Raw genomic sequence first — 14,711 nt, 5'->3', positions numbered from 1 at the left:
TCCCACAGATTATGTGCTGTTCTTCGTCTGCAACCATCTTTTCTGTCTCTCTCTATCTCTCTTTCTGCCTGCTCTGGCCTGGTTGCCTGAACTGTGCCTTGACGCCATTTACTGTCATTTCGCTTTGCACCCTCTCGCTATTTCTATCCGTCAACTGCATCTCTCTGGCGATCGGTCCGTCCCGCTATTCCCTCCTAGCACAGCTTATGATATCCAGCTGGCTGCCTCTCGCTTTCACTGTCCCCCGGCACGAGTTGCCAAGCTCCACGTACTTTCGTTCACTCCAGATTAGGGCGACATCGACCAAGCAACACGACCAAGCAAACCCCCCCCCCCCCTCCCCCCCGCATACCAGTCCAACCATCGCTCCATAACAACCCCATCGTGGCAACACTCGTTAGACTTCATTCGATCAAAAACGCCACTTATTATACCAGACGGTCTTGCCATCTGCATAGTCCATAGGGCAAGCCGTATGATTCGTTCTCGTCTCATTCCCACCACTGGCGCCTTCCTCGTTCATAGACCACATTTACAAGCATACTTAACGTTGGCCCGTGAATCATTAGAGCTGGTCTCCTCCTGATCCATTGGTTTACTTCATTTCTTCTCTCTATCCCTCGACGTTTGCCTACAAACTTGGAAGTCATACTGATTCGACCGGACTATCAACATGGAGTCTGCGCTTCCGAGAAGAAAGAGCATCAGGGCGAGGCATTCTCTTTTGCTTCTATTTGGCCCACAGGTAAGAGAAGTTACACCAAGTTGGACGACTTGAAATAGATGTTGACATAATGCTAGCAGGATTCTGGCTCCGCTCGGCGAGAGGGGTGCTCGAGATATTACGACTTGAAACATACACCCTTCATCTTCAGGCGCCGATCTGTGCTGATTGAGCGTCGCAAGATCTCTCCGCAGCTGGAGCGACAGATCCGCTGGTCTTGTGTCTTGCTTGCGAAGAGCATTGAGCAAGAAGAATTCGAACTTGATCTCAGACAAACACAGAACAGCCATGATGCCGCCTCCCCACGAGAGAAAGATGACATCCACCCAGCGGCTTCAACTCCAGGAGAGCAGAACCAGTGTAACCACAACATCAGGAAGTATGACTCTGCTATCGAGCTGGATACTCAGCAGGTTCCCAGTCTGACAAATGAATTTCCCTCGGCTTCTCCCTTTCAAGACCTGCATGAATTCGACTCTGGCTCCAAGCACGATTCATCGGCGAGTGCTAGCTCGCCCGCCACAACTTGTAGCGACATGACTTTCTGCACCGGACTTTCCAGTGTTGAGCCTTCTCTCAAGAGCCTCGCTCCAACTGTGCAAGGTCAACAATCAGCTCCAGAAGAAATTTTCACGAAATGCCCACCAGTTCAGTCCGACGAGGCCTTCCTGGCAGGCGAGTCCAGCCCTAATTTCTCCGACGAAGAGACTATCTCAGATGACGTCGAAGTTTTCTTCAATCCAGATAACACGAGATTCAACCTCGGGAGAACACCAAGCCTCTCCCGACCGTGCACCAAGGCCACCCAGCTCAACCACAAACCTCGCTTCAAGCACTTCCCAGCTGTTCCGCAGAGCGATACCACCGAAGCACACGAGACCAGTGGCGGAGGCACTCCACTAAAACCCGGCGAATTCGGCGCTACCTGCATTCGCAAGCGAGATGACGAACCCGCTGCGATCGTTGACAGCCGTGGCGTCGTCCACATCATGACAGACGTTGAAGAAGCACAGCGCAACAGCGACCTCGAGCTCGCCGTCATGGAGAAGATGAAAACCGGCGTTATCAGATGCAGCGTCACTTCGCCTGCCGATGGAGAAGCCGCTGCTCCCCTATCAAAGTCTGACAAACATCCACTACCAGCCTCGGCAAAACGGAAAACGTCATCCTTCTGGTCTCTAAGATCGCTCATCTCCAGAGAGAGCTTGGGGAGCCTGAAGCGCCATGCCAAAGAGCGCCAAACTCAATCCCCCTCCCGTTCTCGATCTCAGTCCGTGTCTCTGGCGGAGTCCCAGCTTCCCCGCAAGAGCCCTTCCCTGCTGAGGAAGATGTCCGTGTTGGACATGGGAAGGCACCGGCCTATCAGTGCGTCTCGCAACAAGGACACGACGGGATTTAATCGCATCGTTAGCTAAGTACCTTGCACTTCGTTTTAGGGATATGCCGTCTCACGACTCTTGCTTGATGTTCATCTGGCTTGATGGCGTGCTCAAATTTAATGGCTGATTTGTAAGGTTGATTCCGATATCACATAGTACTTTTTTTTACCCCACAGCAACTTGCTTGTAACTTGTTATTTTGCGACATGTTTAGATATTCGCGTCAGCTCGACGCGACTACGGCTATTTATGAATCTGCTGCATGTGGTGGACAGGGGAGCGTTTACATTCTGTATGACTACTACGAGTTAGTGGAGAGCAAAACGAAAACCGAATAAAGTGTACCATATCTATTGGTATCAATCATCTTCTACTTGTCCCTGTCTCATTCCAGGTACATCCTTTCCTGTTATTGAATCAAAGTAAACCATAACAACGTCACAGTAAGCAAAAAGTAAGACGACCAAGCCATCATCCATCAATCGTAACCATCGGGGATCGAACAGTCTACAAGCCCAGCCAGTAGCGCGTCTTCTCGACCTCAAACGAAGACTTGAGCACCTCGTCGCCCGTCCCTGTCACCAGCACCTCATACGTCCCCTTCTCCGAAGCCCACTTCTCACGCTGCTCGTCCCACCAGCTCGTCGCCAGCTTCTTCTCCACCACGATCTCGACCTTCTTCGTCTCGCCGGGTTGCAGGAACACCTTGGTGAAGCCCTTGAGTTCCCGCACAGGGCGGTTCACGCCTGTCGGCGGCGGAGCCACCCACAGCTGAACAATCTCGGCGCCAGCCACACTACCTGTATTAGTCACAGAGACGGTAACCGTGATAGGCTCGCCGTCTTCCAGCTGGGGTTTCTCGGGGGTCGTGGCGAGGGACAGATCCGAGCGGGAGAAGGTCGTGTAGGAGAGGCCGTGGCCAAAGGGGAAGAGCGGGGCCAGGTCGACCTTCTCGTAGTAGCGGTATCCGACGTAGATGTCCTCGCCGTAGAGGACGCGGCCGCGCTCGGAGCGGAAGTTCAGGTAGGACGGATTATCCTGGAGACGGACGGGGAAGGACAGCGGGAGCTTGGCGGCGGGGTTGACGTTGCCGTAGAGCACGTCGGCAATACCGTTGCCGCATTCGTTGCCGCCGAACCAGGCCTGGAGGAGGGCCTTGGCTTTGTGGGCCCAGGGCATGGTGACGGGCGTGCCGCTCTGGATGACTACCACTGTGTCGGGGTTTGCGTCGAGCACGCGGCTGATCATCTCGTCGCTGCCTGGGGGGAGGTCCATGTGATCGCGGTCGTAGCCCTCTGTTTCCCATTCGCTGGTGAGACCGGCGAAGATAACGACTTGGGAGGTCTGGGAGGCTAGCTCTGCAGCTTTGGAGATGAGTTCCTCCTGGCTGACGCGGCGGGCGGCGCCGAAGCGGAAGCCGCCGGGCCCGAAGATGACGACGCCGCGCATGTCGAGGTCGGAGGTTGGAGCGGTGCCGAATTGCAGGACGACCTTGTAGGTCTGGCCGGCCTTGAGTTCCTTGGAACCTTTCTCTTCGACGGTGGCGTTGCCGAACATGGCGGTGCCCTGCCGCTGGTTCTTGGAGTTGTCGACGACGAGCTCGTCATCGACGAATAGCTTGCCGGTGCCCACGACTGTCACGCCGAAGTCGTAGATGCCGTCCTCTTCCGGCGTGAAATAGCCCTCCATGTCCACGTAGAAGGTGAAGGTTTTGATCTTGGGGTGCTTGTAGTCCATCAGAAAGCCGCTGGACGATTCCAGGTGCAGTTCATCGATGAGTTGGCGGTTGGGCTCCGACGGGGGCTCGTTGTACACGCGGAACTTGAAGCCCTTCTTGCCATCGTCCGTCTTCAGTAGAGGACCAAGCAAGGGGAGTTCCTTGTATGAGTAGACGCCCTGAGAGAATGTGACCTCGCCCTGGCTCTGGGCCGCGACACCTTCAAATGGTGTCACGGTATAGTATGCATCGAGGGACGCTGATCCGCCGCCGCAATACGCGGCAGTCTTGGCGTTTGGCCCAATAACTAGAATGGGTTTCTCTTTCTTCAACGGCAGAATGTTGTCCTGGTTCTTTATGAGAACCACGGATTCTGCCGCCGCCCGTCGGAGCAGAGCCTGGTCCTCTGGTCGATTCAGGGCCTTTTCAGGCGCGTTCTCGGGGATACCCAATGGCTCGACAAAATTGTGCAGGTTCAAAATGTTGCGGACCCGCTCGTCCATCACGAATTCAAATGCCTTGTTGGATGAAACGGCATGCGCAAGAGCGGTTCCGCGCCAGCGGGTCGGTCCTGGCATTTCAAGATCCAAACCAGCGTTGATAGCATCGCAGGTACTGTATGTTCCAAACCTTGAAGGTTGTCAATATCTTTCTGTGCTACAGAAGTCATTCGGCATTGACCACGTCTGAGCTTACCAGTCACTCATAACCAGACCATCCCAGCCCCACTCCTTGCGGAGAATATCGGTGATGATCTGCTTGTTCTCACTGACATGCGTTCCATTGACCTTGTTGTAGGCTGTCATAACGCAGGCAGTCTTGCAGATCCTCATCGCCAGCTGAAAGGGCAAGAGATAGATCTCGCGCATGGCGCGCATCGTCACAATGCTGTCGACAGCCAAGCGCTCATGTTCCTGGTCATTACAGACAAAATGTTTCAGAGTGGCTGCAACGCCCGTCTCCTGCAAACCCTTGCAATAGTGTCCCGCCAGAATGCCGGAGAGCACACCGTCCTCGGCGAACGACTCGAAGCCTCGGCCTCCAAGCGGGGATCGCTGGGTGTTGATTGTGGGACCCAGCACAACATGCGCGCCTTTGGCGATAGACTCTTCTCCCATCAATCGGCCTACCTCGTATAGGAGCTTAGTATCCCAAGTTGCGCCTAAAGCGGTTGCACAGGGAAAGCAGGCCGCAGGGACACCGTTGAAGAAGCGTGTGCCGCGTACCCCATTGGGGCCATCGGACATGCGAAGACTGGGGATGTTGAGTCGGGGAACGGCAGCCGTGTGCCAGAAATCAATTCCTGTAATCATTATTCTTGTTAGCTCCATTGTCGATGTATAACACCAAAACTTCATCCATTCGTGGTTGGAAATCACGTGTGAGATCGCGCCATCACTTACCAGCTGTGAGAGCTACTTTCTCGCCGAGCGTGAGCTCTTCTATGGTTTTTTCAACATCTAACTGAACCATGGTGAACTGTGATCAACTATCTACAAGAAAAGAGAAAGTGGCTCCCTCCGGTCAACGGTTGGGGGAAATACACAATAATCAAAGATGATCCACAACTCTCAGAATTGCAAGTTAAGCCAGTTAAATAAACCCGCAACAAAATGATGAGGGGAAGTAGGAACCAGATGAGGGGAATGACGACAAGGGAAAAAAAAGAAAAAGAAAAAAAAAGAAACAAAAAGTTGATCTATTAAGGGGATACCAAGCACTAGATATAGTGCGGCTGTATCTATAGTCTAAGCATAGTCCAAAATCTCCAAATGCACGCGGACTATCGTCTTGCCAAAGGGAAAAGAGAACAAGTAATCATGAACTGAAGACGAAACTGACCACGTCTCTTCATTCGTTCTACCGTCCCGAATATCCCGTCACGATCTAGGATCCGGTAGGTTGAACGGTTCGGTGTAGGTAGCAGCCGAGTTGCGGAATCATTAATCCAGTAGGCTAGCAGTTTGTTCTGAACCTCGAGCATGTCAGCATCAGTGCATCAATGCATCACAGATGGAGCTTCTCCAGCGGGTGGATCACCGGTTGGAGCGCCCGAAGTTCTCCCAGGCGGTGGAGAATCAATGCACTGATCCTAACAGATGGATATGCATTAAAATGAAACTGACAGGAACGGCCCTCGTGAGCCCATGTGGCACTAGTATGAATAATCTGTTAGTTAGTCAGGGAACAATGACAACATGCACGGTAGAGGGGGAGTCCCACTACGTGCTCAGTATGAGTCCCCACCAGCCGCGGATAATCGCAGAGAGTCAAGGTTTCAGGGACCGATGAATCGGATTGATGACGCTAGACAGGAAGCTGGATGAAAGGGAAACGGAGCAGCCTCCGAGGTTTAACCGACTCTTGGCGGTGCAAAGAGCGGGGGGAAGACGCGGAGTGTCGGCCCGATCTGCCTGTGATGCTTGGACTAGGATTTGCATTCGGATAATAAGAAGACGAAGCCGTGAAAGGAGTGGGAGATAAGAGAGGGGGGGGATAAAGAGACAGATGTTACTCAGGGAGACTGGAGAAAGACAGTCAAACCGCCCCTTCCCCACCCCGCGTGACCATGACTGACAGTCAGAGCACCTTCACCTCAGTACTTCACACACAAGTCATCACTCCTTCTGATAGTTTTGATGTCTTCAGTAATACAGTCTATGACTTAGATTCCTGTAATCAGGGCCAAGAAAAAAAAGAAGAAAAGAAAAGAAAAGAAAAGAAAAGAAAAGAAAAATCCCTTAGATCCGACGTAGGCTTAGTTGTAATGCAACAAACACCGTCCAACAAATGCAATGATATAAAGCCCCAAAGGAGATAAGAAAGGAAAAATAGTGCTCGAATGAATGGAGAATACAACAAAAGCTAGCCCGTTTCTCTTCCCATTCATTGCCCTCGTCGGGGCCGTTTGCTTTCCCCTCCCATGCGCATGCCACCTCGGCCTCCACCACCTCCTCCTTCACCAGGTCCATCATCTCCTCCAGGCCGGCCTCGTTTTCGGTGTGGCCCCCCGCTTCCCCCGTCACGAGTGTAGTCCCGATCCCGTCCCCGGTCGCGATTCCGGTCTCGATCCCTGTCCCGTAATTCGCGGCCGCCGTTGCCGCCACCGCTGCCTGCACCCCATCGTCGATCTTCCTCAGCGTTACCCGGGAGAGGAGGAGGTGGTGGCGGCGGCGGTGGTCCTCCACCTAACGAAGAAGGAGGTCGGAGACGGCCTTCATGCTCATGGCTGCTCGGTCCAAATTCGGGGTTCTCTTCCCTCTCGCGGCGATCTCGGCGACGGTTTTCTTCGCGCGAGCCGGTTCCGCGTCGCGAGGCTTCTCGAGAATCATATCGTTCCTCTCGAGACGCACTTCCTCCAGTATCACCGCGTCGGCTACGCTCACGCTCAAACTCTCGGACCCGTTCTCGTTCCTCTCGATGACTGCTACTACGGCCTCCCTCCTCGTCCGCACCACCCCGGCGTTCACGCTCACGATCGCGATCACGGTCACGCTCTCTATCCCGATCCCGATCTCGGTCCCGGTCCCGTTCCCGTTCCCGGTCGTGTGAGGCCCTGCCAGACCGTCTAGACTCAGACCCGGTTTCTTCCGCTGGCTCCCTTCGTCCGCCGCCGAGGCGACCCTTGGAAGGGCCATCGTCTTCTGTGAAGGAAGCTGAAGGTCGGCCGATCAGAAGATCAGGACGGCCGTGACTGGATAAACCCGATCGGCTGCCCTCTTCCGAAGCTCCCGGTGATCCTGGTCGAGTATTTTGGGGCGAAGGACCACCCATAGTTGACTGTCTATTCGCGCCGCGGCCACGGATTTGTGTGCCAGGGCCTCCACGGTCTCCAGGTCCGCCTGATTGCTGGAGCATGTTGTTGATCCCCGCGAACCGCTTGTCACCCCTTCCACGTTCACCACCGAAAGCTGGTCCTGAAGGTGGTCCGCGATTGTTTGAGTTCGGGCCCGATAGTGGCGCGACGCCACTACGAGGTCCGGATGGCGGACCAGTTGATGCGGGAGATAGAGATTGATGAGAGCGTGGACTGCCACCAAAAGTATCCTCACTCGCTTGCTGTTGCAGAGCCTTGAGACGATCTGGATGAATTCCACTGGCATCGAGCTTCTCAATTGTTGGCGACGACGGCCCGGTTGAACTCGACTGTTCAGGCGCGCCTCGCATTCCTTGGCGACCTGGTCCAGTGGGCGGTTGACGATCCGCGGCCCCGGCAGGAGAAGACGGTGTAGCATGCGAGAGGCCAGAGGCGGTGCGTCCACCCCGTCCGGATGGATTTCTTCCCCGTGGACCAGACGGGATGTCGGATGCGGGTTCTGGTTGACGTAATCGGCCATGGCTCATATCGGCACCAGGCTCCCTAGGCTCGGAAGCATCCATAGGAGCCCGGGATGGCCGGTCATTACGGGGTCCGGTTGGTGTATCATCATAGCGCGAACGCCCTTGAGCGTGCGAGGGGAAGCGGCGATCATCAGGTGGCGGACGGTTCGGGAGGTCCGCCCTCGGGGGGGAGAGAGCCCGTGTTGGCAAAGCTCTTCGATCATCCTTTTCTTGCCGCATTTGCTCCCCGCGCCGATATCCGTCTCCACCGCGCTCAGGATGTTCTTGAATCAAGTCTGCACGATCAGGGTGGGTCTGTGGGCCAGGTGGTACAGATCGTGACGAAGGAGCTTCACGGGAATCTGGAGGCCCGCGCAAGCGTCCAGCACGGTCCGGCCGATCCGCCTCACGTGTGAGACGTCCGTCACGATATGGAGGGCCACGGAAGGGTTCGTCCGCAGGGGGTCTGGATGGGAAGTCTCTTTCTAGACGACCGTAGCTTCTGCCTTCTGGTCCAGGCTGCTCGAACGATCGGCTATGTTCATGATCACCGAATCGGCCGCCTCGAGGGAAGTCTGACTGCCTGTCTCGTCGAGCATCCATGATATCAGAGCGCGGCGGCAACCGACCATCATCTCCACGGAACGGGCGACTTGGCATCTGTGATTGGGGGCGCATATTGGGACTGCTGAAAGGAGCTCGATCTGATTCCGGGCGTCTGGGAACATTAGGAAGGCGTCCAGATTCCGAAGCCTTCGTGGCCGTTTTTGATGCGGCTGGCGAGTCAGAAATTCGTGGATGCGATGGCAGTTCGACCCCTGTATAAGCCTCAGTGGAAGCAACGGGTTTCTCGCTCGTAGGTTGAGTGCTAGTGGTCTCAGGAGGCTGTGTGACGATGGACTCTTCGCCTTGGCGTGACGCAGCTTCAGCTTTTTCTGCTGGTTTCTGGGCAACTTGATTGCTTGTCTCAATGTCCTTAGCTGATACATCTGTCATCTTAGCGTCTTCGATCTCCCCATCCTCTACCTCGGACTTCTTAGTCACTTCCTGTCTAGGACCGCCTTCAGGTCTGCGCATAGTTTTTATTTGTTAGAATCATTTGCTCAATCATGATGTGGTGCCTGGATGTCAACTTACTCCGCGGATGGTGGGGGCTTGAACTCAGGCGCTGCAGCATTTAGGGAAGCCGGCGTAGTAGATCGAGGGCGTGGAGTTCCGGGAGTTCCGGGTTTTCCAGCTGCTGGCGCAGGTCCCTTGCTCGCTGGTTGGTTTGAAATCATGAAGGCTTGTGGTAGCATCCATTTCTTCTCTCGGCGATTCAGATCGCCAATCAGCGACGCCGCAGGGATCTTCACGTCGTCTCGCTCATCGTTTTGACTGAGATTGTTGACGCTAGTGAGCATATCACGACCAATCCAGTTGACAGCGGGGAAATGCTGCACGACTGCCTTGAGCACACTGATCGCGTTACGAATATGCATGTATTCACCTCCATTCAAACAGATTTTGAGAGCGGAAGCCAGAAGCCGGTGCCATTTATACAACAGCCGGCGGAAGTCCTCGTACTCCAAGAACGTGGTAGGTTTGCCTTCGGGATCGACATTGATGGCAAAGCCAGGCAGGTCTTTCTTCGTACCAAAAGCTTCCTTCTCATACACAGCCTTGTCCGCATGCCAGCGACCAAGGTCGCGAATGACCTCGTTCAAGAACCGGCCAAGATTATCCGCTTCGCGTGAGGTGCATTGGAAAATCAGGGCGGTAAGTCTTTGCTCGCGGAACAACTGATCCAACAGCCCAACGGTACGAAAGTTCGGTGTGCCGGACGTGTGTAGGAACTTGAGCATCTTAAAGCAGTAGAACGCATCGATGGGTGACAGCAGCAAACGGGGCAGGAAACACTGTTCCAGTAGGCTGACGTTGAGGGAATCATGCTTCCCGCGCATGCCGGCGAACCACCGGTCCTTTTCCTTCTGCAGCCTTGCCCTTGTCTGACCGTAAGCCTTAAGATGAGCCTTGTTTTCCTCCAAGATGCGTTCCTGGAGTTGGGTTATCTGCTTCTTTTCTCTTTCCTTTCGCTGAGTACCGGCCATGCTAATGTCCGATCGATCGCTGTTGATGGCCATGACCTTTTTCTTCTGCCGTTCAATTTCGTCTTCGTAAGCCTTCTGAGGGATATGCACGTCGTAAAGTGACAGTTGCCAGAAGATGACGTAAAAATGCAGGCCGACCACTCCCCAAGTCTCAGGGGTCAATGCGGACTTAACCTGATCCTCGAGATCCTGCATCACTGGGTTCAGAGTCGGACTAGAGGATGCCGGTTGCTCTGGTTGTCCCGAAGTAGGATTGCTGTCTCCTTCAGTGTTTGTCATTCCTTGCTCCTTGTCAACATCCATAGAGTTCTCGGCGGATTCATCCGCAGGACCATTCATTTCACCCTCATCTGTCGTTTCCATTTTGTCATCCTCGGATTTGATGGGCGCTGCTTCGATTTCGCGAGCCCTCGCAGCGGCGGCTGCTGCTTCCTCCTCTTGCATTGCCTTTTCAGCATCGGCAACCTTACGGGAAACGCTAGGTCGGCGGATCCAAAACGCAATCTCCGGCTGAATACCGAAGTCCTTGATAAGAGAAGCCAAGTCGGGAACAAAGGAATCAAACTCATCCACTGACATGTTGCTGCGTAGGAGATCCAGATACTGCGCTAGGATGCGATGAATCTCGTCAAAGACGTTGCCTAGTAACTTGAGTTCGGAATCTCCCTCCGTCGCCTTATAGATACACGTCCAGCGTTCCTGGGCGATTGCAACAAGCAGTTGTCCGGCCAGTTTCGATACAGTCAAGGCTTTCATCAATCGTTTCGAAGTTGTCTTCGATTCGTGCCGTTTGTCCAGGAGTTGTAGGATGGTCTGTGACTGGAGGATCTCGCCACCGGCCATAGCTTGGATTTGCGCATCGTTGAAGTTTGTATCTGTGATGATACCAGCCATAGAGCTAATCATCTGCTCCAAAACGATAAGATCCGTGGAGTTGTTCTGTCGAAGTTGTTCAACGACGTACTGAAGAACAGGGGTAGGATCCATGATAGAGTAGCGCTTGTAGGTCCTGCCAGCGAACGTTGCCAGCGCGTTTAGCCATCGACTGGTCAACAGCCCGCCTTCTTGCACTCGGCTTCGTCCCTTTTGTCCAAGCGAGTTGATTAGGGCCCAGGTGAGAATGTCATATCCGAGGTATGTGAAGTAGCGCGCACACTCCACGACCACTTCTATAAGATTCTCGTAGGACTCGATCTGGCTAATGGCGACATTGATCACGATCCCGGGATTAGCAAAGGCAATCTTCGCTAATGCGCGAGCCATCGGTCGTATGTTTGTTTTGCTCAGCCTCTTGAGAACGTCTTTCGTCTCAGCTCTTGCTTGATCAAAAGCCGACTTGATATCCGGCAGTCGAGATGTTTGTCCAGAATACCATTCCGCGTAGATGTTGTACCGCGTTGCTCTTGGAAAGAATCTAAGAAGATCGAATACTTCATTCACAACACCAGGGTTTGCCTTGGTCAAACTGATCGCAGGCACAAGGAGACGTTTGCAGAGATCCTGCCAGCGCGCTTTGTTCTCGGTGGAATCATCTTGGGTGAGACTGAATTTGCCAATCCTCGCCAGCTTAGCTAGCAGGCTGGGGTCAAGTCCAATCTTGTGCCCAGAGATATTCAGAAACGATGAACAAAGGGCAAAAACATCGTCCACAGATTGACAGACTGGGATATTATCGGCCCAATCATCCCAATAGAATCTATAGTCGGTCCCATCATTCGTGTCGTCTTTGTCGAGCTGAGCCCAGCGAAGGACTCGTCTTGGAGGCGCTGAAGTCAGCCGAATCTGTCCTTTTGCCAGACCTCCCTGATCTTGGCTGGGTATCTGCTGTTGTTCCCTGAGCTCCTCGACCGTCGGCAAGGGACGCAATGAGTTATACACTTTGCTCAAACTATGATGCAAGATACGATGAATGTATTCGGGGAGTTCAGGGTAGGCATCCATAAGCCAAGGAAATTTGCTTAGGATAAAAAGAGCCTCTGGGAGGGCTCCGATGGCGAGCAGGCTCTTTAGCAGCATAACCTTTTGATCCGAGGGCTCTGGCAGCTCATCTTCGTCTGTCTTCTGTGGAGTTGCTTTGTCCGCTTCTTGGTCTTTTGCAGGGGTGGATGACCGTTGTTCCGACTCCCGAATGCGCGGAATTGGCAACGTATCGTCCGAAAGAGCGCCAGCCATCATCAAAGCATTTACACCTCCACCCGGCCGCGCGGCTCTTTCTCTTTCTGCTTTTTCCTTCATCTTTTCCTCCTTCAGCTCGTCCATCAATTCGTCCGGTCTCCAGAGATGAGGGTACAAGTCGCGAAGCGATATGAAACCGACCTTGATCAGAAGAGCTGCAAGATAGATGAGGTTGTCGGGGAGGATATCTGACTTGTCCCGCGCTTTCGACGAGTAGAAGCGAAGCTTGAAACCAAGAAGCTGCGCTGCGACCCTGTTCCCTTTTGGGGGTAGAGTTCCTGTTTCTTCGATCCATTTCCGTGTTTCCATCTCTTCTTCTGACAGAGTCGTGCTCTCTGGAAATATCCGCTTTCTCTCCTCTTCGGATATCGGCTTCCTCCCAATTTCGAAAAATGCTCGAATACCAATCTCTCTGACTCGGTTCCAAAATTCGCGGTCTCGCTGCTCATTGGCTCGCATGATCTCGGCTCGTTCCTCGTCCGTTGTAACCCACCCTGCAGAACCTGGTAGTGCCCAATTCGGTATACCAGAGTCTCGGTCATTTCCACCAAGAGTGCGGGAAATATCGTCCTTGGGCCACCAGGAACTAACTCGGAGAAGCTTAACGAAGAAGCGATATTGCTTCACAAGCACAGCGGCGAAGACATCAAGCGTGACATCTAAGACTCGGCCAACGTCCATATCAAAGGCTCCAATCATAGCCTTGACCCTCTCAAAGGTATCTTCTACGACCTCGCTGGTGGGTGGTTCATTGTTGCTAGTAGTGAAAAGCTCGGTCAACAGCTTGGAGTACCCTTCCGACTCCTCCCGTAGCAAATTGTAGTTGGACTGTCGGTACAGAAGATTGGTTTGTTTACGAATGCCGATGCGAGTAAAGGTATCACGAACAAGACCCAGCGTCTGAAGGACGGGAGTTTCGAGTTGGAGGCGCAGAAGGGCAGCATTGATTCCTGTGGAGAAAACCAGCGGCCTCAGGGCAGGATTGCTAGGATCGGCATCGGTAAGAATAGACAGGGTGTCCAAGAACAAAGAGCGCGTGTCAAGAGCTGCTGAGGGCTGCCGGTCGTCAACCATATCGATATCTTGAGCTGCAACCTCTTCACCAATAATCTCCTTGATCACCGATCCGGCGTCTGTGGGCGACAAACGGCCGTAGAATGCAGCTCTGATGATTTCCTGGTAGATCGAAGCCAATGTCGACGCATCCTCCTGGTCCCTAGCCTGCACGCCATCCTTGATGACCTTCTGTCTTCCTGTTGACATCCAATCTTCAACTACACTCTCAGTGACATATTCGTAATCGTAAGGCGGCGGTGGACCTGGCGGAGGCCTGACGGGAGGCGCAGGCGAAGGCAGTGACTGTGACTGAGGCTTCGGGGATGCCTGCGCTTGTGCGGGCGTCTGCTGTACAGTCGGCGCAGGAGACGGCGAGGGCGGTATACTAGCTGCAGCTACCGTCGGTGGAAACCCATTTGTCTGGCTCGAATCAGGTACATCTCTGGCAGGCGGAGACATGGGCGAATCCTTCTGTCCAGTGTTGACGTTCGGAATGTCATTGCTAGGTCGTCGGCTAAGGTTATTACTGTTCCTCCCGCCTCGACTAGCCTGTCTTCGTACGCGACCGCGCGTTTCGGGAAAGTCGCGAGGGTGATTTGAATGCGAGCCGTGGTTGTGTTGCGCCATGTTGAGATTGCCCGGTCGGTGGGGGGATGGCCGTAGTCCGTCGTTGCCGGAGTCGCCAGACCACGATCTGTCGCCTCTCTTCCTCTTTCCTCCGGCACCTGGAGCCATGACAGCTTCGTCCAATCTAGCACCTCATAGAGAAAACCGCGAAATTTCCGACAGGTCGCAACTCATGTAGCGGTCTTTGTAAGTAAAACTGTCAGTACATGCCAGGAAGTCAAACCAACAACTAAAAGGAGAATGTATATATGGGACGAAAAGGAATATACGATGGAGAGGACGACCTGTGGTGGTAAATAGTGCGGAGACGAGTTGTCGTCTTGTGTTGTTGGCTGAATCGATCAAAGAACCGCAGAGAGCTCCAGCAAAACGTAATTCCAAGCAGCAATGCGAGGATCGCGGCTACAGAGCGATTGGCGCGTTTGGGTCGCTTAATGTCATTTTCGGCGCTAAGCTTTTTAGGTTATCCCGCCGTCATTGTACCTTAGGTTATTTTCCCCCTTTTGTACTGCAATAGCTGTATTATTCAAAATTGCTTTCATTACAGAGTCATTTTACTATAAGCGCCTATTTGAATCGAAAAGAGACGATCACGGTCTGTTTGTTGTCCATTTACAACGACA

The 14,711-nt window shown here is 53.6% G+C and overlaps 3 protein-coding genes across 3 annotated transcripts; 1 reads left to right on the top strand and 2 right to left on the bottom strand.

Annotated features, from left to right (window-relative positions):
• Positions 1 to 337: 337 nt before the first annotated feature.
• Positions 338 to 2,139, top strand: AFUA_5G07200 (uncharacterized protein; the record flags this gene model as incomplete). Its single annotated transcript, XM_748821.2, has 2 exons — positions 338 to 745; positions 805 to 2,139. Exons 1-2 carry the CDS (start codon positions 674 to 676, stop codon positions 2,137 to 2,139), a joined length of 1,407 nt encoding a protein of 468 aa, XP_753914.1. The 5' UTR covers positions 338 to 673.
• A 289-nt stretch (positions 2,140 to 2,428) lies between these two features.
• Positions 2,429 to 6,507, bottom strand: exg18 (beta-glucosidase H). Its single transcript, XM_748822.2, has 4 exons — positions 6,044 to 6,507; positions 5,224 to 5,975; positions 4,517 to 5,123; positions 2,429 to 4,450 (listed from the first exon to the last, which is right to left on the bottom strand). Exons 2-4 carry the CDS (start codon positions 5,291 to 5,293, stop codon positions 2,611 to 2,613), a joined length of 2,517 nt encoding a protein of 838 aa, XP_753915.1. The 5' UTR covers positions 5,294 to 5,975; positions 6,044 to 6,507; the 3' UTR covers positions 2,429 to 2,610.
• A 199-nt stretch (positions 6,508 to 6,706) lies between these two features.
• On the bottom strand, positions 6,707 to 14,459 carry AFUA_5G07180 (putative THO complex component (Rlr1); the record flags this gene model as incomplete). Its single annotated transcript, XM_001481452.2, has 3 exons — positions 14,373 to 14,459; positions 9,278 to 14,270; positions 6,707 to 9,209 (listed from the first exon to the last, which is right to left on the bottom strand). Exons 2-3 carry the CDS (start codon positions 14,194 to 14,196, stop codon positions 6,707 to 6,709), a joined length of 7,422 nt encoding a protein of 2,473 aa, XP_001481502.1. The 5' UTR covers positions 14,197 to 14,270; positions 14,373 to 14,459.
• Positions 14,460 to 14,711: the final 252 nt, after the last annotated feature.

The sequence above is a fragment of the Aspergillus fumigatus genome, chromosome 5 (assembly GCF_000002655.1).
Source record: "Aspergillus fumigatus Af293 chromosome 5, whole genome shotgun sequence".
NCBI lineage: Eukaryota > Fungi > Ascomycota > Eurotiomycetes > Eurotiales > Aspergillaceae > Aspergillus > Aspergillus fumigatus.
This window is presented reverse-complemented; position numbering and strand designations above follow the sequence as displayed.